The 24,404-nt window shown below is 43.4% G+C and overlaps 1 protein-coding gene across 1 annotated transcript in view; it reads right to left on the bottom strand.

Annotated features, from left to right (window-relative positions):
* Window positions 1–24,404, bottom strand: part of TECTA (tectorin alpha) — a 333,031-nt gene that overhangs the window by 51,406 nt on the left and 257,221 nt on the right. Inside the window, exons 16-17 of the mRNA XM_069221517.1 lie at window positions 14,887–15,167; window positions 11,379–11,489 (exon numbers count right to left, since the gene is read on the bottom strand). Of these exons, the coding sequence (XP_069077618.1) occupies window positions 11,379–11,489; window positions 14,887–15,167 (392 nt within the window). The remainder of the gene's footprint in view (window positions 1–11,378; window positions 11,490–14,886; window positions 15,168–24,404) is intronic.

The following is a 24,404-nucleotide window of genomic DNA, read 5'->3' as shown; positions in this document are numbered from 1 at the left end:
AAGTGCCTCAAGCCCCAATGGAACAGCAGCAGGTGATGCTTCCAAAACAGGTCACAGGTCTAACCAAAGTAGTGACACGGTACACCAATTCCCGTTACACAGTAAGAATGGAATAAACGATGATTGGGTGAGCGTGAGTTCGAATGAGGAGGAATGTGTGCTTGCAGCTTCTCTAGAACTAGATCAGAAAAGGCCCATATGTGAAGGGAACGGTAATGGGCCACAAGGTTTCATTCTTGGTTAATACAGGAGCTACACGTTCTACAGTAAGGACCGCAGAATTTCCAAACTTGCCCCTTTCAGGATAGACAGTTCAGATTGTAGAAGTAGCGAATCAGTATTTGACCAACCCAGTCACAGAACCAGTTCAGGTTAAAATTGGCAACTTTAAAGGATTGCACAAATTCGTAGTCTGTGATTCAAGTCCAGTATCCCTACTGGAAGAGACTTGCTGTGTTAAACCAGGTGCTCGGTTACTTGCTCAAATGATGGAATCGAGATACAGACGAATATTGATGATGAGGATGACCCAGATCCAGAGACCGAGTGTGAGACGATAAATTAATTTCTTTCCAGTATTTACTGTGAAAGAGCTTCCTCCCATTTTACAGGGAACAGTTAAAGAGGAGGTATGGTATTTGAAGGGGAAAGAGATTGATCTGATAAAGTGAGTTGAGCTACTTAAAGTTACGGTATAGCCGAATGCCATTTTTCCTCAGATTCCCCAGTACCACATGCCACAGGACAACCTAATGAAGGTTGCTCACATAATTGCAGAATTTGTAAAACAAGGGATCTTGAAGGAAGTGTTGAGCACCCCATGTACTTCATCGATATAAGGATTGAAAAAGCCCTGTGGGAAAGATCGAATTGTCCAGGATTCGAGAAAAATAAATGACCTTGTGATCAAATGTTGCCCATGGTGCCAAATCCAGCTGTGATTCTGTTTCAGATTCCATGCGATACTGAATGGTTCACTGTCATAGACTTGTCACAAGCTTTCTTTTCTGTGCCTCTTCATGAGGACCGCCAATTTATCTTTTGTTTCAAATATTTAGAACAAGTTTACAGTTGGTGTCGAATTCCTCAAGGGTTTTCAGAGTCACCTTCCATATTCAATCAGATCTTGAAAACAAATTTGGAGTAATTGGAATTGCCTTTCCAATTGACCTTGGTACAGTACATTGATGATTTGTTGATTGTGTCCAAAACGAGGGACGAGTGCAAGTATGACACGAATGCCTTGCTGAACCATTCGGGAAAGAATGGTCATAAAGTGTTACCACTTAAATTACAATACTGTCAGAAAGAAGAGAAATATTTGGGTCACCAGATTGAGAAAGGAATAAGGAAACTATCCAGAGAAAGGGTAACATCCATACATCAGATGAGTCCTCCAACCACACAGAGAGATGTCAGGATGGTCCTAGGGATGGTAGGCTACTGCCGCAAATGGATTCCAAATTTTTCAGTTATTTCCAAGCCCTTGTAGAAGCTGACTCATAAAGAAGTCACCGATCCCCTAGTGTTAGACCAGGCTTGCATGAAAGCGTTTTCTGAATTGAGAGACATCTGTGCGAAGCTCCAGCTTTGGGTATGCCTGACTACAAAAAGGGGATCATTATGACCCCGGCGGTTGGCATTAATGTGGTGGTAGTACCACCAACAGGCTGGCAGTACTTACTGCCACATTATGACATTGGGGGTTGGCTGAAGCAGCCACCGGGCTGGAGATATCCATCTCCAGCCCGGCTACCGCCATTGTGCTGCCTGCGGGATTATGTCCCCGCCAACTTCCATGGTTTTTGTGGCATTCGTAATGCCACAAAAACCATGGAGGTAGGCCCTATCAGTGACAGGGAATTCCTTCCCTGTCACTGATAGGTGTCCCCCACCCCCCACCTCTCAATCACTCCCTCGCCCCCCTACATCCATGCCCCCTTCACACACACACACAGGCTAACACACACTCATTCACATATACCTACACACATGAATTCATCCATTCACACACACATCCGCACACACTTCAAAACATACTCGCAGACACGCATTCCAAATTCCATACATTAACGCACTCACACTTCAATACATTCACGCACTCAAACTTCAATACATTCACGCACTCATACTTCAATACAGTCACACACGCACTCAACACTAAACACACACCCACATTCACGCACACACTCACACATACATGCACACACACCCCCACACACACACAACACCCCCAGCCCCTTCCCCTGTCGGAGACCTGACTTACCTGGAACCAGGGGGTCCTCTGGCAGGAGACGGGACGGGGTGCTCCTACTCCCAGCAGCACCCGCCAGCAGGACACCGCCAGGCCATATTATTTGTCATAATACTGCTGGCAGCGGACTACTGGCATGGCGCTGTTGGTGGTAGCAGCGCCACCTTACCACCATCCGCCAGTATGGCCACAGCTGGATTTCCGCCCATCTTGTGGCGGAAATCCGGCTGTGGTCATAATCTGGCAGATGGCTGGTAGATGTCAAAATGAGGGCCAAAGTCATTCACGTTGTTTTGTCATGAGTGTGATGCATGTTCGTTGTTTTGACGCAGATCCATGGAGGTGTAAACCGCCCAGTAGCATATTTTTCAGATACTTTGCGCCCCATTGCAGCAGCTTTACTAGGCTGTCTGCATGCAGTTGCTTTGGTTGGACAGAGCCTCACACAGTGTGAAAGCATTGTGATGGGACACCCCCTCACAATTATGGTCTCTCCCTCAGTTTAGGTTTTACTTACCCGAACAAAGACCCAGTACCTGACAGGTGCAAGATTGACTCAATATGGGACGAGTATTCTAGGGTCACCAAATGTGTCATTGAAAAGATGTACAGAGCTTAACCCGGAAACATTGCTTTCGAATAAAAATGCAGAAATTGAAAAGTTGAAAGACATTGAGCATGATTGTCTTGAAGTAACTGATATGTGCACAACACTGAGACATAGCTAACTGATATTAGAGACACCTGATTGAAAGAAAATGACCAAATTATCTTTGTTGATGGTTCTTGTCTATGAGACAATAGAGGAGTACTGAGTGCAGGATGTGCCATGTGCACAATTACTGGTATACTGGAAACCTCTTGGCTTCAAGGAGTATAATCTGCACAAGTAGCAGAACTAGTAGACCTTCTAGAACGTGCCATGTTTCTGCTCAGCTTAAAGTTACCATCTATAAGGATAGCCAGTATGGATTTTGAATAGTCCATGACTTTGACCAATTGTGGTCACAGAGAGATTTGATGACCTCTTCTGGTTCACCAGTGAGAAATGGTCAGAGAATTAAAGAATTGTTGCAAGCTATCCAAATGCCTGAGAAGATTGCCCTGGTGAAATGCAGTGCACATCTGAAATCGCAAGATTTTGGGTCAATGGGAAATGGATGTGCGGATCAAGTCGCAAGGTTTTACGCATTGAACTGTATATTGTTCAAGGATAAGTGGGAATTGTTACCTAAATAAGATGAAATATGTTCAAGCTATGTATTGCATGTAATATATATATTGGAAGAATTGAGAACACTGCAGAATAATGTTGACAGGGAGGAAAAACGATCATGAAGCAAAATGAAATGTGTACAGCAACAGGATAAATTGTGGGTTTCAATTAGTTTTACCAAACAGTCTGTTGTCTCAAATGGCTAGGTATTATCATGGTCCAGCACATGTTGGGAGGGATGCAATGATTCACACTTTCAAGCAGAATTGGTTCAATACGAGGTTTAGGCAAGTCGCTGAAACACTTTGCCATTTTTCAGCAAATGAAAGTGGGAAAAGGGACAGTGGTTAATTTGAGCTACATTGGAAGAGCAGGAGGTCCAGTCAGCAGAATGCCAATGAATTTTATTGAGATGCCTGTGTGTGGAGGATTGAGATATATGTTGGTGATTGTCTGTTTTTTTAGTCATTCGATTGAAGCTTACCCTACACGAAGAAATGACAGCCTCACAGTAGCAAAACTACTGCTTAGGGAACTGATTAGGACTAGTGGAACAGATGAATGGTACCATGAAATCAAGAATGTCGAAAATATGTGCGTCCACGAATCTGACATGGCCTGACCACTGCTGTTCATTCTGATGACAATGAGAAACACACCTGACAGGAAGACAGGATTATCACCACATGAAATCCTCATGGGCAGAGCAATGAGGTTGCCAGCGGTTCCTGCAAATGCTCTTGTGAACATTACAGATGATATGGTGTTGGACTACTGCAAAGGTCTGGCTGATGTGGTTCGCTCTTTCTTACATCAGGTGGAAGCCACCACAGCGCAACCATCACAAGATCAAGAACACAACCTGAGAGCAGGTGACTGGGTTATGGTCTGACAACATGTGAGGAAGACGTGTTTGAAACCCTGGTGGAAAGGCCCTTTCCAGGTAGTACTAATCACTACCATAGCTGTAAAGTGTGCTGGGGTTCCGAACTGGATATACGCAAGCCATACGAGAAAAGTGGCTTGTCCTTTGGACGATGGAGAGGAGTTGTTGTCAGTACCAGCAATGACCAGACAAGCCTCAGAGCTGGAAAGAAAAGAAAGAGGAACTGCGACTTGATCTGAGCAAGTTGAGAACTGTTCAGTTACTCCTGTGAGAGACGAAAGAGAAGACCTCCAGGAGAGTGACAGTGAGCCAATATCGAAAGAGGCAGCAGGAGAGCCTAGTCAGAGGAGGGCTTTCCCAGAAACAGATGATTTTGAGAGACAAACAGAGCAAACACCAGACCCAGAGGGGGAAGGAGTTGAGGCGGATCATAGCCAATGTGGTCTGATTCCACCTCACCCAGTGGCAGGCAGTTAAGAGAAAATTCTGCAGAGCAAGAAGAAGTTTCAAGTTCAATACTCAAAAGAGCATTGACCAAAAGTCCACTGAAAGGAGACAAGTGGTCAGAGTCACAAGTAAGGAGAAAGGAAGAAGTTGTGGTGACAACAATCGAGGAAGAGGTACATACGACAAGAAGAGAAGACCTAAGTGAAGGAGAATTGAATGGAGATTAAAAATTGAAAAGAAAGACAATGCAAGTTGAAGGTACGCAGGTCCTGAATAGGGGTATACAGCAACAAGTGAATGGCAAAGAGAGTTTTTGTCTTTTTGTTTTGATCAAGACATTCCAGGTGAATATTTTGGCACTTGAAAGAAGCGAACAAACTGAACTTTAAAAATTTCAAATTGAGAAAAGGTACAAAGAGAAAGAGACTGTTGAAAGCTGCTAAACTGATTTTGACAAGCTTACCGATTTTTTATAAAAAGGATCCTGAAAGTGAGACTGAAAGCTGTAAATAACTGCAGAAAGAAGATTTTTGTTTTTGATTTTGCTGCATGGTTGTAAAATGTTCTCTTCTACTTTCTGATTCTTTACAGATCATGAGAAACACTAGCCAGCAGGGTAGGAATCAAATCGAATCAAATCATAAACATTTATAAAGCGCGCTACTCACCCGTGCCGGTCTCAAGGCGCTAGGGGGAAGGGGTTACTGCTGCTCGAAGAGCCAGGTCTTGAGTAGTCTCCGGAAAGTGGAGTGGTCCTGGGTGGTCCTGAGGATGGTGGGGAGGGAGTTCCATGTCTTGGCCGCCAGGTAGGAGAAGGACCTCCCACCCGCCGTGGTGCGGCGGATGCGAGGGACGGCGGCGAGAGCAAGGTTGGCGAAGCGAAGAGGACGGGTGGGTGTGTAGAAGCTGAGGCGGCGGTTGAGGTATTCGGGTCCCTTGTTGTGGAGGGCTTTGTGTGCGTGGGTGAGGAGTCGGAAGGTGATCCTTTTGTTGACGGGAAGCCAGTGCAGGTGTCTCAGGTGGGCGGAGATGTGGCTGTTGCGGGGTATGTTGAGGATGAGGCGGGCGGAGGCGTTTTGAATTCGTTGCAGACGTTTCTGGAGTTTAGCGGTGGTTCCTGCGTATAGGGTGTTGCCGTAGTCCAGGCGGCTCGTGACGAGGGCATGGGTCATGGTCTTTATGGTGTCGACGGGGATCCAACGGAAGATCTTTCGGAGCATGCGGAGGGTGAGGAAGCAGGAGGATGATACAGTGTTGACTTGTTTGGTCATGGTGAGAAGTGGGTCCAGGATGAAACCGAGGTTGCGTGCGTGGTCAGAGGGGGTCGGTGCGGTGCCAAGGGCCGTGGGCCACCAGGAGACGTCCCAGGCGGTCGGGGTGTTTCCGAGGATGAGGACTTCCGTTTTGTCTGAGTTCAGTTTCAGACGGCTGAGTTTCATCCAATCTGCAACATCTTTCATTCCATCTTGCAGGTTGGTCTTGGCGCTGGTGGGGTCCTTGGTGAGGGAAAGTATCAGTTGAGTGTCGTCGGCGTAGGAGGTGATGATGATGCTGTGTTTGCGTACGATGTCGGCGAGGGGGCTCATGTAGACATTGAAGAGAGTCGGGCTGAGCGAGGAGCCTTGTGGGACGCCGCAGATGATCTCGGTGGGGTCTGAGTGGAAAGGTGGGAGGTAGACTCTTTGGGAGCGGTTGGAGAGGAAGGAGGTGATCCAGTCCAGGGCCTGTCCTTGGATCCCGGTGGTGCGAAGGCGGGTTATTAGGGTGCAGTAACAGTCAGTGTCGAAGGCAGCCGAGAGGTCGAGGAGGATGAGGGCGACTGTTTCTCCGTTGTCCATCAGGGTTCTGATGTCGTCTGTGACTGAGATGGGGGCGGTTTCTGTGCTGTGATTGGCTCGGAATCCGGACTGAGAGGGGTCGAGTAGGCTGTTGTCTTCAAGGAAGTTGGTAAGTTGCTTGTTGACGGTCTTCTCTATGACTTTGGCAGGGAAGGGGAGGAGCGAGATGGGGCGGAAGTTCTTCAGGTCGCTTGGGTCCACCGTAGGTTTTTTCAGTAGGGCGTTGACTTCAGCGTGTTTCCAGCTCTCTGGGAAGGTAGCAGACGAAAACGAGCTGTTGATGATGGTCTGGAGGTGTGGGGCGATGATGTCGTCGCCTTTGTTGAAGATGAAGTGTGGGCAGGGGTCCGAGGGGGCACTGGAGTGGATGGAGTTCATGGTGGCTTTTGTCTCTTCCGTGTTGATGTGAGTCCAGGCGTTGAGGGTGATGGCTGGGGTTGTAGGTTCTGTGGTGGTTGGCTGGGTCTGGTGTCCGAAGCTGTCGTGTAGGTCGGTGATCTTACGATGGAAGAAGGTGGCGAGGGAGTTGCAGAGGTCTTGTGAGGGTGTGATGGCGTTGGCGTTAGGGTTGGAGAGCTCTTTGACGATGTTGAAGAGTTCTCTGCTGTTGTGGCTGTTTTTGTCCAGTCTGTCTGTGAAGAAATTTCTTTTGGCGGCGCGGATCAGTTGGTGGTGTTCGCGGGTAGCGTTCTTGAGGTCAGTCATGTTCTCTGCGGTGTGGTCCTTGCGCCAGGCTTTCTCGAGGGTGCAGCAGGTTTTCTTTGAATCCTTAAGGGTGTCGGTGAACCAGAGAGGTTTTTTGGTGTTGGTCTGTCTTGGGAGGCGTCTGAGGGGAGCGAGGTTGTCTGCGCAGTTGGTGATCCATTTCGTGAGGCTGAGGGCTGCGTCGTTGGGCTCGGAGGACAAGGTGGGTTGGTTGTCGTTGAGAGTGGAGAGAAGCTGTCCCTCGGGGATTTTGTTCCACTGTCGACGTGGGATGGGTTGTGTGCGGAGGTGGCGAGTCTCGCATCGGAAGGTAAAGTGGACACATCTGAGTAAGAACAGGTGCTGTAAATACATGAGTATTGGTTTGGCAATCGTCTGTGTGATATTGTGTGTGATATTGATTGTGGGTATGACTGGTCTTGAAAGACAAACATACTTCAGCTTTAGAGACGACTATTGCATTAACAGCAATAGAGAAGTTTAGGTTAAATGAGAAATATCTGCACATAGACAAGGCACAAGGTGAACATTCTTCTAAAGTCTTCTATCGCTTATTGAGTGAGTATGTTGAGACAATAGATGAGACGAATTGTTATGTGTGTATGCAGATTCCTTCATCAGTCGAAGAAGGAGTACCTTATCATAGTTTGCCCCTTATTTACGGGATAAGTTGTAGTCTGTTACTAACCCAATTCTGTAACCAGGAGCACATTCAATATTTCTTTTCAAACCATGATGTAGTGTTTTCGTTTTTCCCCATAATTAGTTACCTGAGTGGAGAAGCTAAAGGGAATGATATAGTATTAGTGAGAGGTTTCTTTGAGCCTACATTAACTTTTGGGACAGCTTATGCACACAAGAATGACCTGACATGCTTGCTTAGACCTTTAGAAAAGAGCTTCTTAGATCAGACAGATGACAGGAGAAAGGCATTGAAGGAGAAAATAGAATAGGGCTTAGGGAAGAGGACTTTTAGAAATGATTATTCTTTTAGTGCATTCAAGACACAAGGAAAATTAGCTTCAGATGTGCAACACGTAGGGAAGCTTTGTGTATATAGACAGATTTGTGGGAACAAGTGAAGGCAGACATTTGTTTTTGTTTCAGAGTAATGGACATTTCTGTTGAATTGGACAGGATCCAGCGATTCCTGGTTTATATTAAATTTGTGGACCTAATGATTATTACCGTCTTCCAAGAGGATGCTATGGCACATGTTATTTGGTGATAGTTTTCCCAAAGATTTTCCGATTTGAAAGGATTACCGAAATTGACAAAATTACATCACAGTAGAGAAAGGGAAGAGTCTCCTTCTGTTATAGTGGGAGACATATTTGGAGCAATAATTCCTTCAGTAGGAGTTGTTCTGAATTTGATAAAGATTCGAAGGTTGTCTACTATTGTGGGTAACAAGTTGACATATTTTTCAGGAGCCATGACCCTGATAGATACAGAATTGGCTGCAGAAAAGAGATATGACTCTTCAGAACCGCCTTGCGTTAGACATTCTTTTAGCAAAGGATGGCAGAGTTTGCAAAATGCTTAATTTGAAGCATTGCTGTTCGTATATTCCTGATAACAGTACAGAAACTAGAAGCTTACTTACTAATCTGACTAATGAGAGTGCTGATTTGAAAGAGTTGAAAGAACCAGGTGTCTGGGAGAAAGTTGGCAAAGGGTTTACTTCAGTGGGAAATCGGCTCAGCAACATTGGGAAAGGGATATTATTGAAAATAATACAAGGGATATTGACTACTGTGATTTGTATAATTGGAGCATGGGGAATATGTAAATTGTGTAGAATGATTAAAATTAAGAAAATGAAGAATGATCAGAGGAGGGAAGAAATGAAAAGGGAAATCTGGTTTAGAGAAAATTTTAAAAGAGAACAAAGATTTGAAAGATAGGGATAACAGAATTTTAGCTGAAGCCAAACATTTCTGGGGGAGGATTTAGTGTGATGACATATTTAGTCATCAGAGGAGGGACTGTTAATGCTGAATTTTAATAATGAATATTCATGTATTTTGACTGTTGGATTTGCATAGAAAATGTATTAACTTAGAGAAAAAGAATGTGGTCGCCAATGTTCACATAATGTACTTATTAATAGCTTATTAATATGAAATGTTGAGCTTATGTTTGATTAATGTAGTAATATGTCATATTAAAGGTAATGCATTATGCATTAGCTTTATTAATTGTAGGCCTTAACTTAGCAAGGGTTTGGCCCAGCTGCACGGCCTCATGGCAAGCTGCATTTCTTAGGCGTTTCATAAAGTGGATGCTTAGAGAATTAAATTGTGATTTTCCACTGTGCTGAACCAGTGCTCGTAGATTAAGCGAAACCGCTTTCTAGAAGATGTTGTACTAGCTAGTGAAACAATGTTTAACATAGTATGTGTAAGAGTGACCTTCCCAGGAGACTTGTACTTGACTGGAGTACAAGCTGCAACAATATTGATACATGACTAGCAGAACGATGGGGTGTGGGAGAAGAGGAGCCAATCATAGACATGTGAACCATGTAGTAGTAAAACTTTAGATTAGGGGTTTTAGTTTCATTGCCCTAAGTATAAACATGTGATTCCTCAACCAATAAGAAGGTGGGAAGTAGTCTTAGGAAATCTAACTTAGCCAGACTGCATCGAGAGGCGGACATCATTTGTCCTTTTTTCCATTTTTCCACTTTGCATTCAGTTATTATCCTTTTCCAAACTGCTGAAAGAGACTTTGCTTGTTCTGAACTTTGATGCTGAATCCTGATGTCTTGCTGACCGAACTGATGTCCTATTGACGAAGATTGTCACAGCTTGCTGAACCATATTGAGGACAGGTATACTGACAATGTTGCTGATTGTTCTGTCTATTTGCTTTTGTTTCTAGGTACCAACCGCTACTTTTGATAGAGCCATAGTTAGATGTTTTTCCAAATTTGTGTTGACTAAATTGTTTTGCATGAAGCCCAAATATGCTATTCTAATCTGATGTTAGTTAGGGTTCTCACGGACGAAGTGCGCTACCTGTTACTACAGTTGATGTCTTTTCCCTGTTGAATTTAAATGTGTTATATTGTGTGCACAGTTATTCCTGTTATTTATTTGTACTGTAACCTAAGAATGTGCAGTAGCTCAAGCTTTGATTAGATTGCGATTCTTTCACCGCTTTGGTCAGCCACTGTTGTTCCTGTATGTTTATCATTTGATTTTGACACTAAGTTACGTGACACTAGCATTGTTAATATCGGTGAAATAAACATTCAAACTTTTTGCACAAGGTGTGGTTATTCATGGCTGTGAGGTCATGACATGTGGAAATTACTGACTCTTATTGATTATTATTGTCATTGATTGTTATTTGCTATTAATTTGTATTGGTACAGGGTTATTTGGTGGGAAAAACTCAAAGCGCAGTCCCCCTTGTAAGTTTACTTCATAAGGTCTGACGCGCTGACAATGCTAAGTAATGCAACTGTTTGCACCACCTGCAAAAATTCAAAACTCTCAAAAAAGCACCTTTCACCAACATCCTAAATGCTTCCATGCACCAGGACGTGATGCAGTTCATAATGTGCACTATACAAATAAAAGTAGTGAGTTCTCTTAACTCAGACTGAAGAGTCTACACATGAAACAACTGCATGTTCAATTATTTTTATTTTCTCTAACCCGGGCCAATTGAATTCTGCCAACAGTTTAAGGCGAATTTGCTGCTTTTCTGCTCTATATGAAAACAGCAGAGGGCAAAACAAGAACAAATATATAGAATGCAAACTTCCATTTATTTTTTTATGGTTTATTACTAGTGATTGTTTTTTCTTTCAGGGGGCTCCCATTTCCAGCAGACAGGAATGTTTGAGATGTGATCGTTGATCTCGGATCAGACTAGTTTTCTAAGAAAAGAACCCAGAACGAAACTGTCATCACTTTGTCAACCAGCAATAACTTTAGCAATATATTTTAGTTGCAATAACATTCCCATGTGTGATTTGCCCGCCTCTGCGGCCCCCATATCGGCCTATCCATACTGTACCGTTTCCATAGGCTGGAGGCTCCATGCAACCACACAACTCCCCTCCGTTGTCCAGCTCACAGCTCCGGTTTGGGCAGTCGGCACCCAGACAGGGATCTTCAATCACTCCTGCTAAAGAGGAGAACACAACGACAAGAACTTGATTTAAACATAAAATGCTTATTGAGGGTAAATCCTAAGGTTAAAAAAACTAAAGTCTACTACCCTAGAATCAGACCCCTTGCTGATACTTATAGTAGCCTTTTCTTTCCAAATCCTTGGAAGTTCATAATGAAATTAATTATGTCCTCTTTAGTCGATTTTTAGTTTGAGCAGCAGGGCAGTGTGTCTGGGCAGTGGTCAAATTACAAAGGTTTTCCTTTCAGGAGCTGGCAGAGTTAATATTTCTTTTCATATGTAGTGCGTTACAAAGCACAGAGTCACATCTAGGCATAATACACAGATCAGAGAGTAAAACATCTACGACAGTCATTGGGTACTTGAGCGATTGGATGAAAATATTTCGGCTCATCTGTATTACAAATGTCTGGAGTGAGTGACACGGCGCAGTATAAAGACACCCATTTCCTATTAAAACAGATACAAATGTTCGACAATAAAGCAATTAAAATATTACAGTGGCTGCCAATATAACACATCTTTAGGCCTAATCACCATTACAAGTTGTTATAACATGTTTAATAGAGAAATAATCTTTCTACAGGTGGTAGCATGGGCCCCATGGTCATATATCGCTGATGATAACCTAAAGGTTGGCCAAGCGAAGACTGAGTCAAAGACCAATTTATCTGGAACATTTCCGTTCGTGAAGCACTTTCCCGTTGTTGATTCCCTGCATTTGTCGTAAATGAAAGTGTAACCTGTGATTTTTTTAGTGTTGGGACGTCGACACTGGAACCACTTGCCAATCGAAGTAAGAGCTAAACCCAGAGAGCACAGCTATAGGAAACTCGTAAAAATCTATGGGCCAGATTTACAAGTCCTAGCGACACCGTAGCGTCACTTTTGGTAAAGCTCTGGTGGTGCTGTGCACTGCGCCACATTTACAAGGTGGCACTAAACCAGTTTATGTGGCTTAACGCAATCTTGTAAATATGGGCGCAGTTTTCCCATCAGAGGGACGTGCACTGGGTGTTGCTGCAACACCCATTGCTTTTGACGCTGCCCAGATTTAAAAGAAGGAGTAAATCTGTGGCTGCGCCAACAGGGGTGGCGTTATCATGGCACAACGAGGAGGAATACTTTTATTTCTCTTCATTTTTGCTTTTTCCATGTGTGCTGCACTCTGCAGCACCAATAGTAAGAGCACAAAGTATATAATGATTAATTATATGCAGGAAGGTGTCCCTTCCTGCCCACAATCATTCAAAAATGACTACTTGCTACTTCTATGTGTGCTGCATTTTTCAGTACACATAAAAGTGCCAAATTGCCATTGTAGATTGTTTATGTGCAGAAAGGAATACCTTACTGCATATAAACAATCAATCCCATCTACGCAGGCACCCTTGCACTATGTGTGCAAGGGTGCCTGCGTTGGCCCTGGCAGAAAATTTTAGTGCCGGCACAGGGGGAAAAACACAGGGATGGACCATATTATATTAAATACAGCGCATTCCTGCATTTCTAAAGTGATGCAGCACGGTGCTGCGTCACTTTTTAGTTAATCTGGCCCTATGTGAATCAGAAATAAAGTCTAGTGTTAGGGTTCGGCCTCACTCAACTTGTTGAGTCAATGTCAACAGTCTTGTAATGGATATTGGTCTTATACTTTTTGTCTAGAAGCACCTAGAAACAGTCAAGTTTCTCGAGAGGCACATATAAATAATAAAATAAAATATATGTTTCTAAATGAAATATTAAAACAAAGTGTAAATCACAGTTGTGTCTAATAGGAGGTTGTCCCAGTCTCCTAGATTATAATTGCCAAACTCTGTTAAGGTCCATTCGTATAGGAACCATTCGATACCCTCCTAGAGTACAGGAACTCGGACTAGCAGGTGATGGACAGCATTTTACTACTGGGAGTTCTGGCACTCGAGGAGACTATAGAGGGTCCCTATTTGATTTACAGCAGAATGCATCTTAAAAGTGTACCCTGCACATGTGCATGGACCGCTCTCAGCTTGGAATTACGCATTATGGAACACTCCTCGTATGACCCTTTTCTCCTAATTAACCCAGTCCCTAATGTAAAGTGGGAGCAGCTCTTGTAAAGGTTCTGGAGTGTTAGAAAAAAAACTGCATTTGTCGTTAAGCCATTTATCCGGGCACTTGTTACAATCTGGTATCCTCTTTTGCCATTTCTGGTGGCACAGCCTAAAATGGCCTCAGAGTGATAGTCTCTGTGTCTTAGGCTTCATTCTTGGCCAGATTGGCAGATGACGGCATCTCGTCTTTGGTCCAAACCCATAACCTTTTGCTACAACGATAATTAGTGGTGCCTGAGAGTTGGCGGCAATGCTTGTAAAGAGGCTGGAAAAACATTAAAGCGTAAAATACAGTTAATATAAAAACTGAAATCGACTATTCGCATGATTTTTACAACTTCGCAATAATACACGGGAAGAAAATTTTGTACCAAACCTACATTTGGCCTATTCGTCGTCACTTTTTGACACCTTTGAAAATAATTTTCAAAATCATACTCAGCGACACGTATTCTAAAAATGCTTATTTAATAAGACCATCGCAAATTGACTCCAAATGACATTTTTACGCTGAATACTTAGGCCCTAATTACAAGGCAGGTGGAATTACCATGTTGAATTGTTCTCTGAGCCATCACAAGAGGTATTCAGGAATCTGGTTTTCATCGGCTGCAGGACCTAATTTTACCGCCTGGTATAGTCATTAAAATCTCCTGAGGCTTTGGCTGCAATAGCAGTCAAGTACCTGTCCTCCTCCCTGCCGAGCTTTTTCCTGGTTTTTGGCAAGCGGAAGCTCAATGCTACTCTCTGCCAGGGTACTTTACCCTCCCCATACCCTGTCAAGACCCATCCCTCCACCCTCATCTATCTCCCAGCGCAGATTTACCCCTGCTCAGAACAGGTGGTAAATGTGAGCATTAAATGCCATGCAACAGGGAATACCATGCAGTTTTGCTCTCTGTAAAACCAAGACTGCAGTTATTTGCCATTCCATGGGGTTTAACTTGTGGCCGCATGGTACTTGCAGGGTTTTCCTGCATGATTCCAGTAACAACCGATGCTGGGTTTACACTTAGCAGGTACTGTGCACCTCATAATGAAGATTGAGCTAAAAATGTCCTTCTCTACTGCCCCACACACAGACTCGACCTGATTTGGCATCTGGCAGATGTGTTACTCCATCACAAATGTGACAGATATCTTGTATGCCTTACTACAAGTGAACTGCATACTATGGGATTTGTAACAAGATGGACTAGATATCTGTCAAGTCTCTGATGGAGTAACCCTCCAGCTAAACTAAATCAGGCCATCTGTGTTAGATGGTGGTATAAGGGCAACATATACTTTCTACTTACAGCAATTTTCTTTTTCAATCCATTCTGTGCTTAGGATCCCGAACGAGCGGCAAGCTTCCCCATATGCAGCCATAGAGCCGCACAGCTGGAACTTCTTATTGTTGTAGCAACCATCCAGAAAGCAGGACTCATAGAAGGGGAGAGGATCAAGGAGCCCGTAACATGGCTGGAAGAAGCCCTTCATGTCTGTGAGCTTCAGGCAGTAGCCGTCACTCTGCAGACTCTGGATGTGCACGTTGTCGCAGGTGGACACATACTGAGAGTACTGCAGCTCGTTGCAGCTGTAAGACAGATGTTTAGAAAAAGGGAACAGACAACATCAAAGGAAACTCATCAGAGTACATTATAAGATCAGCGGCTCCACCAGGTTCACATGAACGTTGTCAGTTTAATATAGGGTTAATCATGCAAATTGTTACCTTTAATCCTACAAATACACGTAGTGAAAACTAACTTCACTGACAAAATAGAGAGGAAGTATATTTTATTTCTGTTTTCGTATGCAACATATTGAACACATTGATTAAGCTTCCTATATATAGCTATCCCCACTGACCGTGACAGTTGGTTGCAAGAATTATTGTGAATCTGTAAATTGTATTCATACTGTGTTTAGACAGTAAAACATTTGATGCAAAATGTGATGTCTAACTTCCCCACTGGGGTGTAAATTTCATAGCCTAGATTTTAATCATACAAGCATTCCACCAACTGTAGATACATTTCACTCTAGAAAAGATCACATTGTGTCACCATAAACCTGAATCAACATAGTGTATCATTTCATGGATCCAGCATTTGGAAATTATACATTAATAACTAAAAGGTCTGGCACATGTTTAATGTTATATACGTATCCTGTCAAAGATCCTAATACCACTAGTTTAATCTTTCTCATTAACAGTAATAGAAGCAGTAACAGCAGCAACTGCTGTTGCAGCTGCAGTCGTTGCTTCCCGCTGGTGCCATGCCATTAACTATTTCTTGACTGCCTGATAGTTTAGCACTGTGTTGTGTTTATCTGTGGGATGTTTGGTACAGCTTAGAACCTCCTTGCTATCCACGTTCCATATGATGGTGTAGAACTTGGGGCCAGATGTAGGTAAGTGACAAATTGCGACTTGCAATTTGCGAGTCAAAGCGACTCGCAAATTGAAACTCGCAATTCGCGATGCAGAAAGGTGTCTCAGACACCTTCTGCGACTCGCTATGGGGTCGCAAAGACCCACCTCATAAATATTTATGAGGTGGGTCGCAGTTTGCGACCCCATAACGAGTCTAGGCACTCACGGGGATGGTGGCCTGCTGGAGACAGCAGACCACCATGTCCATGACTTCTTTTCAATAAAGCAGTTTTTTTTTTTCTCTTTGCAGCCCGTTTTCCTTAAAGGAAAACGAGCTGCAAATAGAAAAAATACCGAAACCTTTTTGTTTCGGTTTTTTTCAGAGTAGGCAGTGGTCCATAGGACCACTGCCTGCTCTGAACAAATAATTTTGTGAGCATTCACAAGGGGAAGGGGTCCCATGGGGACCCCTTCCCGTTTGCGAATGAGTTACCATCCACTTCAAGTGGATGGTAACTGCGACTTGATTTGCAACCGCTTTCCCAGTCACAAATCAACTCTACATCGCGGTGCGACTCGCAAATAGGAAGGGAACACCCCTTCCTATTTGCGAGATTGAAACACATTTTGCAAGTCGGTATTGACTCGCACAATGTGTTTCTGCATCGCGTGAGGCCTTTTGCGCCTCGCAAACGGCGTTTTTTGCCGTTTGCGAGGTGCAAAAGGCTACGTACATCTGGCCCTTGGTGTGTGGGGGGAGTTCCATGGCAGTTGGTCGAGACTAGAGTGGTTGTGCCTGCCATGGGTTGGTGGTTGAAGAATAAAACTCTCTTTGCTTGAATTTACCTGCCTCCGGATCGTAACACACTGGCTCTCGGTCCCAGTGGCAAGAAGAGAGCAAAGCTTCGGAAGGCGTTGAGGGTGGCAGGGATCCAGGAATTTTATTATTTGGTACAGTGAGAAGAGGACGTGTTATGTATGACTCCCGCATTACTGCTCTGCTATTAAATAGCATTTAATAGCAGGTGCAGACTATTTTTTAAACCATAATTTATAGATCAATAAAAAGTGAATAACACGGATTTTTGTCACTTGTGGGTTCTGGGTGACATCATAGACACCTTGAACTTTGCTTTTGTCTGTTTGATGTTATTCATAACCTCCCATTAAAAACATCTATTATTCACTCTTCCCCATTCATAATTCTACATATTATGTATGGCTATAATTGAGATCCCCTAGCATGAATACTGGATTCCAACTTTAGTTATTCACTTCAATGACGTAGCTGCAGTTGTTTCCCACTACTGCTACATCATAAATTAATAATAGTCCGCTCTGAGGGGGCTCTGTTAGTGCGGTAATGGCTCTCTGCTCAGACTGAGAGCAGAAAACTTAGCTTTTGGAGGGGTAGGAAACACACAGAGAGTGTCGGGCTGTTATGTATGTAGTCGGGTATTTCCTTTCACATTTGGGACAGGGATGAAAGGTCATGCTATGTATGGCTTCTCAATTACTCCTCTGCCTAGGGTAGCAGTTGAAAGGGCCAGACGATTTTGGGAGCCATACATAACATAAAATAATAGATGAAAAAATTGAATAACAGCAATTTTTTTCACCTTGGGATCTGAGTGATCTCATAGACACTTTGAACTTCACTCTCATCTTTTTCATGTCAATTAGAACCTTTTGATGAGAAAAAAAATACTGTTATTTACTGTTACCTATGTGTAATTATTTTTATTAGTATTACGATTATTATTATTATTACCAGCAGTAGTAATAATAGGAGCAGTAGTATTTTTATTGTTGTTGTGTTCATCGTATTTATGTACCACTGACCTCAAGGCACGGGTGGCAAACGAAACACAGCAACAAAGAGAGAATGAGTCCATATTAGTACAAATTTGGAGAATTGAAGGACAGGAGAATACAGAAAAAAAGTTTTAGGAGACAATAACAAGCAACAGCTGTAAACGTTATCCAAGGAGGGGTCCAAAATGTTATCCGGATTCAAGTGGAGCCTGAATAGAGAAAGCTTGGTTCAGGGTTTTTGATCTTTTTGTCATGAGATTTCAAAAAGTAGCCTCCATTTTTTTCCTGTGTTCTCTGTCGCCCTGTGGTTGGAGTTTGCTTCTGAGGTAGGAAGGCAGAACAAGGTGAATCACTTTGTTTGTTAGGTGGGCTATTTTGAATAAATTCTGCTCTCTAGTGGCAGCTAGTGATGGTCGCTTAAAAGGAGTGTGATGCTGATTTTTGTGCACACTTGACAAGGCATGCAGCAGAGTGTAAGATGGTTCCATGAGGTGACACAAAGGTTTTAGTATGACCAGCTAGCCGGAGTCTGCCAATGTGAGAAAGAAGATTATTGTTAAAAGTAGTACAATTGGTTCTGTTCATCAGTACGTGCCTCATAAAGTGTGCTAAGACTAATAAGTGTGTGTCTTAAGATATTTCTGAGGATTTTTGCCACCAACTATCTGTATGATCCATATCATTATTAGTCCTAATCAACCAGGATTTTTACATGAGTGCGAATCATTACCACGGGTGTACTTGGGTCAGTCAGTAAGCGAAAATATCAACGATAAAAGTTTCCCACGATCTATCAGCTGATACGATCCAATGAAGTGATTTCATAGTGTGCATTGCTGTGTCTTTGTGAAACGCTACACTTAAGACTAGCCTAGGATTGTGTGAAATGGAGACAAAGTCATTTTTGAGAAGGCGGAGAGCAAGACAGGGATGTCTATTGGCTATGCTGTTGTATGTAATATATATAGAGCACCTCTACAATGAAGAATTCATCATGTGGAAAGTTTTAAAGTTTCAAATATCAATGGAAATTTAAACTGTATGCTGAGGCCATGCTGTCATACCTGAAATGTACAATATGCTGAATTATTACGCTAATTTTTTAACTGTATCAAGCTTGAAAATCCATATAGAAAAAATACTCCAGACTAGAGGATAACCTGGGAACAATGGAAAGAACCCACTGTAATTTCTTAGGGATATATGTGTTTTTGAGTAGACGAAATTGGGTTATTGGTTGAGGAGGGGTGATGAAAGCCCCACTGAGGCACAAACCTTGTCACAAACCTTGTCAGGGTGAACCACAAAAGTCCCTAAATTAACCAGTGCTTAACCCTCAGGTGAGGTGCCACAGAAGCAGTTCAGCTTAATTTAAAGGCACTGTGTAAAGCAATTATGCATCACACAAACATTAATATGGTGAAAACACAACACAAGGAAAATCCCAAACCAATTTTGAACAATATAGTGGATTGTAATGAATATGATGATATCCCGAATGACAAAAATCCAGGCAGTAGAAACAGAACTATTCAATTTTTAAATTTTAAATAAATGTAGTACTTAAGAGCATAAAGTGTCACTTGCAGTCACCTGGTCGTGCTAGACCACAGCAAAGTCACAAGTTACCTTTTCAAAGTTCAGCACAAAGAGTTCTGTTCACAGTGGAGAAGGCTGCGAGGAGCAGGTAGGCCATCAAAGATGGTCATCACTGTAGTGTGAAGAGCAGGCCATGCAGTGGAGGCTTTTCTTGCACTTGTGTGAAGAGGGGGGTCGGGCATTGCAGACAATCATTGCTGGCAATGGTGGCTATCACCAATCAAGTATGGTGGAGCTGAGGAGTGTTAGGAGGGGGGTATAAAAAAAGAAAAACGTATCTGCTACTGCTGGTCCGTCCTGCTGCTGGTCCCGGTCCTGCTGCCAGCTCTTCCCAGCAGTCACTGCAGGCTACCAGTCCAGATGCTGCTCTCATGCTAAAGCAAGCATGAGAGCAGTGCCGTGATTGGCCTGAGTGGGCTGGTTTGACGCTTGCTGAGGCACAGGATGCCTGTGCTGATTTCTCGAACTTGGCTGTGTAACATAGCTCGGTTGGAGAAATGTAAGCACACATGTCAGTTTGGCTGGACTAAGATGGCCAAGTGCCCACCCCCCTTCCTCCCTATGGCTAGGCCCCCCTGCCTTGCATTCGATATTCCAAGCTGTCAAGGAGACAGCGACAAGTAAAATTATAATACTGTTCTTTTATTATCATTTTATTTGTCACTGCATGCCTGACTCTGCGCAGGGGGGCGATGCTCCTATGCCATCACGGAAGAGCCGCCCCTGATTGCTAGATCTTTGCATTGACAGTCACTGCAGGCTGTTGTTGCTGTAGTGCGGGGGTGCAGAGCTCAGGTTGTCGGTCGTCACTTGCAGTCACTGTAGCTCAAAGAGTCCAACTCACAGCAACTGCGAACAGATGGTCATCGCATGTGGTAGGGTCTTGGTACAAATGCACCAATTCACCATCGTGAAGAACCAAAAACATCAGGATTCTTCTCAGCAGCAGCTCAACTAATGCCAGTGGAGGGTCAAGGACCTGGCAAGGCATAACTTGAGGATAAGGAAATCACTCCAGCTGAGGCCAGCAGAGTTCAGGCAGGTCCAGACATGTCCAGTGCAGAAAGTCAGCTGGTCAGATGCAAGGAGGCCTCTTGAGCTTGGTATGTCCCTGTAGCTCATCCTGGAGGTCAGTAAACTGACCCTTAGAGTCACTCAGGTTAGCCTGGGATGAAGGGACGAGGTCCAGTCTTCCTTCTCAGAAAGCAAGTCAGCCTTTAAGCAGAAAGGCAACCCACTAGTGGCAACAGGGCAGTCCTCTGGTGGTAGGGCAGTCATTTGTCCACAGGTCAGGAGTGTACTGAAGAGTTGTTATGAGGGTCCACTATTCATATCTGTAGCCAACCTTCGTTTATGGGGAACACCCTATCCTACCCCAAAATCTGGCTATGGAAAGTTCTCTCTTCCCCTGTCAGTGCCCCAAGACGTCTGCGATGATAAAAGATTGGTGTTAGGTTCCTTTGTGTGTGCTCTAGGCAAGCCTATTGAAGTGCCAGCCATTCTGGCAGGATGGCCAATCCTGCCCACACCTAGCTCTAGGGCGGGCGGAATGTGAAGAATTGGAATCTGTGGAAATACATATAAACTGTTTGAGATTCTGCGGAGTTCTGATAATGGGCACAAATAGGCATTTTACACAGCTCTTGCTGTGATTTAGAGCTTGTAGCACGTTCCAAGCTGAAAAATCAGTGCAAGTGGCACCATGTGGTGTTCCAGAAAGCGCATCTACTCAAGTTAATTTTGCTGCCACTCAAGTAGATTTTCTACTTGAGTGGCAGCCTTTCTGACCGAAAGATTTGAGACCACCCACATGAGAAAAAATTCATTGGATGTCCTCCTAGAGACCAAAATTCCACTAGGAGGATGCCAAATGTCACTCACACTTGTGAACTTACAGTTCTGCAGCCTTCCATGACAACAACGTCTACCACGCAGCGATTGGCAGAATTTGGCGAGAACTCCATGTTACAAAATTTATCCAGAGTCACCAAATTCCACCTATTCTACAGGCAGAACAGAATAGTCCGGAGGAATACTAAAAACTCAACATCAGAGTCATTCAGAGTTGTGTTAGGCAGGACACTGGCAGAAGGCACAAATGGTTAGGGCAAGAAAATGACAACTTTCTAGAATTTGCATTTTACGAGCTGTGACCTAAAATCTGACTTTGCCACAAAAGAGGATTTTAAATTGCAATTCATTTGAGTCTAAACATGACCTCACTCCCTGCACCCAATATAATGTTAGCATTTAGTAACTGTAATAATATAACCCAGTGTTGGTCAATGCAAGAGATAGGCCTTAGAGTAGGGAAAAACAACATTAGGAGTTTTTCACTACCAGGACATAGGACATGTGAAACATAAACTCTCACATTTACATAAAATTCACCCTGTCCTATGAGCCATTAGGGCCTACCTTAGGGTTTCTTAGATGTACTAAAAAGAAAGCTTAAGGCCTGGCAAAATGTTAATTTGGTCTGGTCGAAATGGCAGTGTAAAACTGCACTACGTGCTGCAACAGCAGGCTTGAGGCATGTTTTAAAGTGCTAATTGAATGGGTGGCACAATGAGTGCTGCAGGTCCACTAGTAGCATTTCATTTACAGGCCCTCTATACATGTAGTACCATCTATTAGGGACTTGCAAGTAAATTAAATGTGCCAATCCAGTGTAGGCCAATTTTATCCTGTGCACAAGCACATTGGCATTAGTTAGCATTGGTAAAGTGTACAGAGTTGTAAAGCCAACAATACCAGAGGGGTGAAGACAAAAAGTTTAGGGTGACCCTGTAGAGAGGTTACAAATCCAGCACTGAGGTATTTAATAGTAAATAGATTGTTGTAGTTCCTGGACCCCTTCAATCGGCTTTCTGAAATTGAAGGGGAGTGACCCTCACATAATTTACCATTGGGTATCTATTTGTTAACAAATACACATTTAGCTATGGCCAGGCTGCTTTGATGAACAAATTCTATTATGACACAGATCCTGTATTTTTCCCTATATTTCTAGTTAGTTAGTGAGGTTTCATACCCTTGATATGATGACATAGGATAACTTGGCTTTCTTAAAAATATGGTATAATGTAAAAAGAGACTTTGAAATTCTTTCAGTTCATTTCAATGCTCTTTTATGTGACAACCCTGAATTACCCATACCAATAAGGAAATTGGAGCTAGAATGCTGTTATATAGCACAAATCGAAATGATCAGGGACCTTGGTTTATAAAGAGTTAACTACCTGAGAGAAATTTACAGCAGCACTGAAACCTATTAAAGAAAATGATTTACATTACGTGATATTAAAGAAATTCATTAGGAAACAGCTGCCCAGAGAACTAGCCAAGGGACGGGCTATATATATTGATATCAAATCACTAAGAAGCATAATTCAAAATTTGATGAAGTCATACTGTCATATAAGTTAACAGATGATAAAACGATTATGCAGAGATTGGGCGCAGAAGAGTGTTGAAATAGGTATTGATTTTGGAAAAATTCTATGAATAGGATAGATATACGTAGCATACAAAGTAGTTATTTATAATCCCAGTCTTAGGCCTGTCAGCCTCAGGATGGTTTTCCACCAAACCTTTTGCCTTACTCCTAAATTCTTTTGCTGATCTAATTTTTGGTAGCCTTAGGACTCTTCACTTTACCCCAATACCAGTGCTTTCGACCTGGCAAAATGCACTTAAAATGTTGGGCATTTATACTTGTAACTTTCACATGTCCTGGTAGTTTTTCACTACTGCAAGGCCGGCCTCTCTTACAAACATTGGGTTATCTTATTTTATATAATTAGTGATAACGTTCAATTGGAAGCAGATAATTTTCAGGTTTGGTGTCTTCAGAACTATAATTTGAAAGTTTCTTTAATGGTAAAGTTGGATTTTAAGACACAATTCTGAAAATGTCACTTTTAGAAAGTTTACGTTTTCTTGCCCCAACCATTTGAAATCTGCAACCTTTACTCTGGGTTGCATGACTAGGTGTAGCTGGCAGTTGATCTTTGTGGATGTCCAGGGAGGACCTGGCCTAGCAGTTCGGGCTGGACTGTTCCCATGGGGACCAGGGTCAAGGCTGATTTGCATATGGCTGGGTCCAAACTGGGGTGACGTGGCGAGCAAAAAAACGATGGATGAAACGCAGATCTGTGACTGGGGGTGAGTGTTTGAAAGGTTTCAACACTACGTCCATCATTTTATTTATTTTTTGTGATGTTACTTACTATACTCTGCCAGAGCACAATCACAAAGGGTTTGACAACAGCCTTTTGTGCTCCCAGATATGCTGGGGCCAGGGCAGGACTAGAAGGCAAGAAATTCCAAATAACTCTGGGTTGGAAACCTTCAGAACCTAATCTTACTTCAAAGCTGGCATCAGGTATAAAGGCTGGACACTCAGACCCAACTCTTCAGTACACCTCTGGACTTGTGGAAGACTCCAAAGGACAGGTGTGCTGCTGTGCTGCAAGAGGGACTACTACTCTGCTGCCCTGCTGCCTGCTGCTTGCTGCCCTGCTGCCTGAGTGCAAAGGACTGGACCCCTATCTTGAAACAAGCATCACCAGAGTTACTTCAATATGTAGTTCGCTGGCTTCCTGACTACAGCCCCAGGGACAGATATTCTCCAACCATGCCCTGCCAGCCCAGCTGTGATCTCTTGGGCAGAACCAACAAAGCGAGATGTATCTCCTTGCAGCCCTGCATTGGAACCGCTGCTTGGTGATGCATCCTGACACAGAACTTTGCCTTGCATGTCTTCATTGATGGCATTCTTGTTGACGACGCAGCACCTCGCATCAAAAGACCGATCAACTGCTTCATTTGAACCACTGCTGCGTTGCGCATTACCACCCACAGTTCCTTGGAACCACTGCTGTGTGAATCATCCTCAAAGCAGGATTTCACAATGCTTTGCAACTGTGACTTAAGGTTCATTGTTCAGCCAGCCTAATTTGGTCCCTCTATCCCACCCGTGCTGCATCACTGTCAACCTGAACTTTTGACTTTGTCCCAGTCTGTTGCAACCAGATA

This window comes from Pleurodeles waltl, chromosome 3_1 (assembly GCF_031143425.1).
Source record: "Pleurodeles waltl isolate 20211129_DDA chromosome 3_1, aPleWal1.hap1.20221129, whole genome shotgun sequence".
NCBI lineage: Eukaryota > Metazoa > Chordata > Amphibia > Caudata > Salamandridae > Pleurodeles > Pleurodeles waltl.
This window is presented reverse-complemented; position numbering and strand designations above follow the sequence as displayed.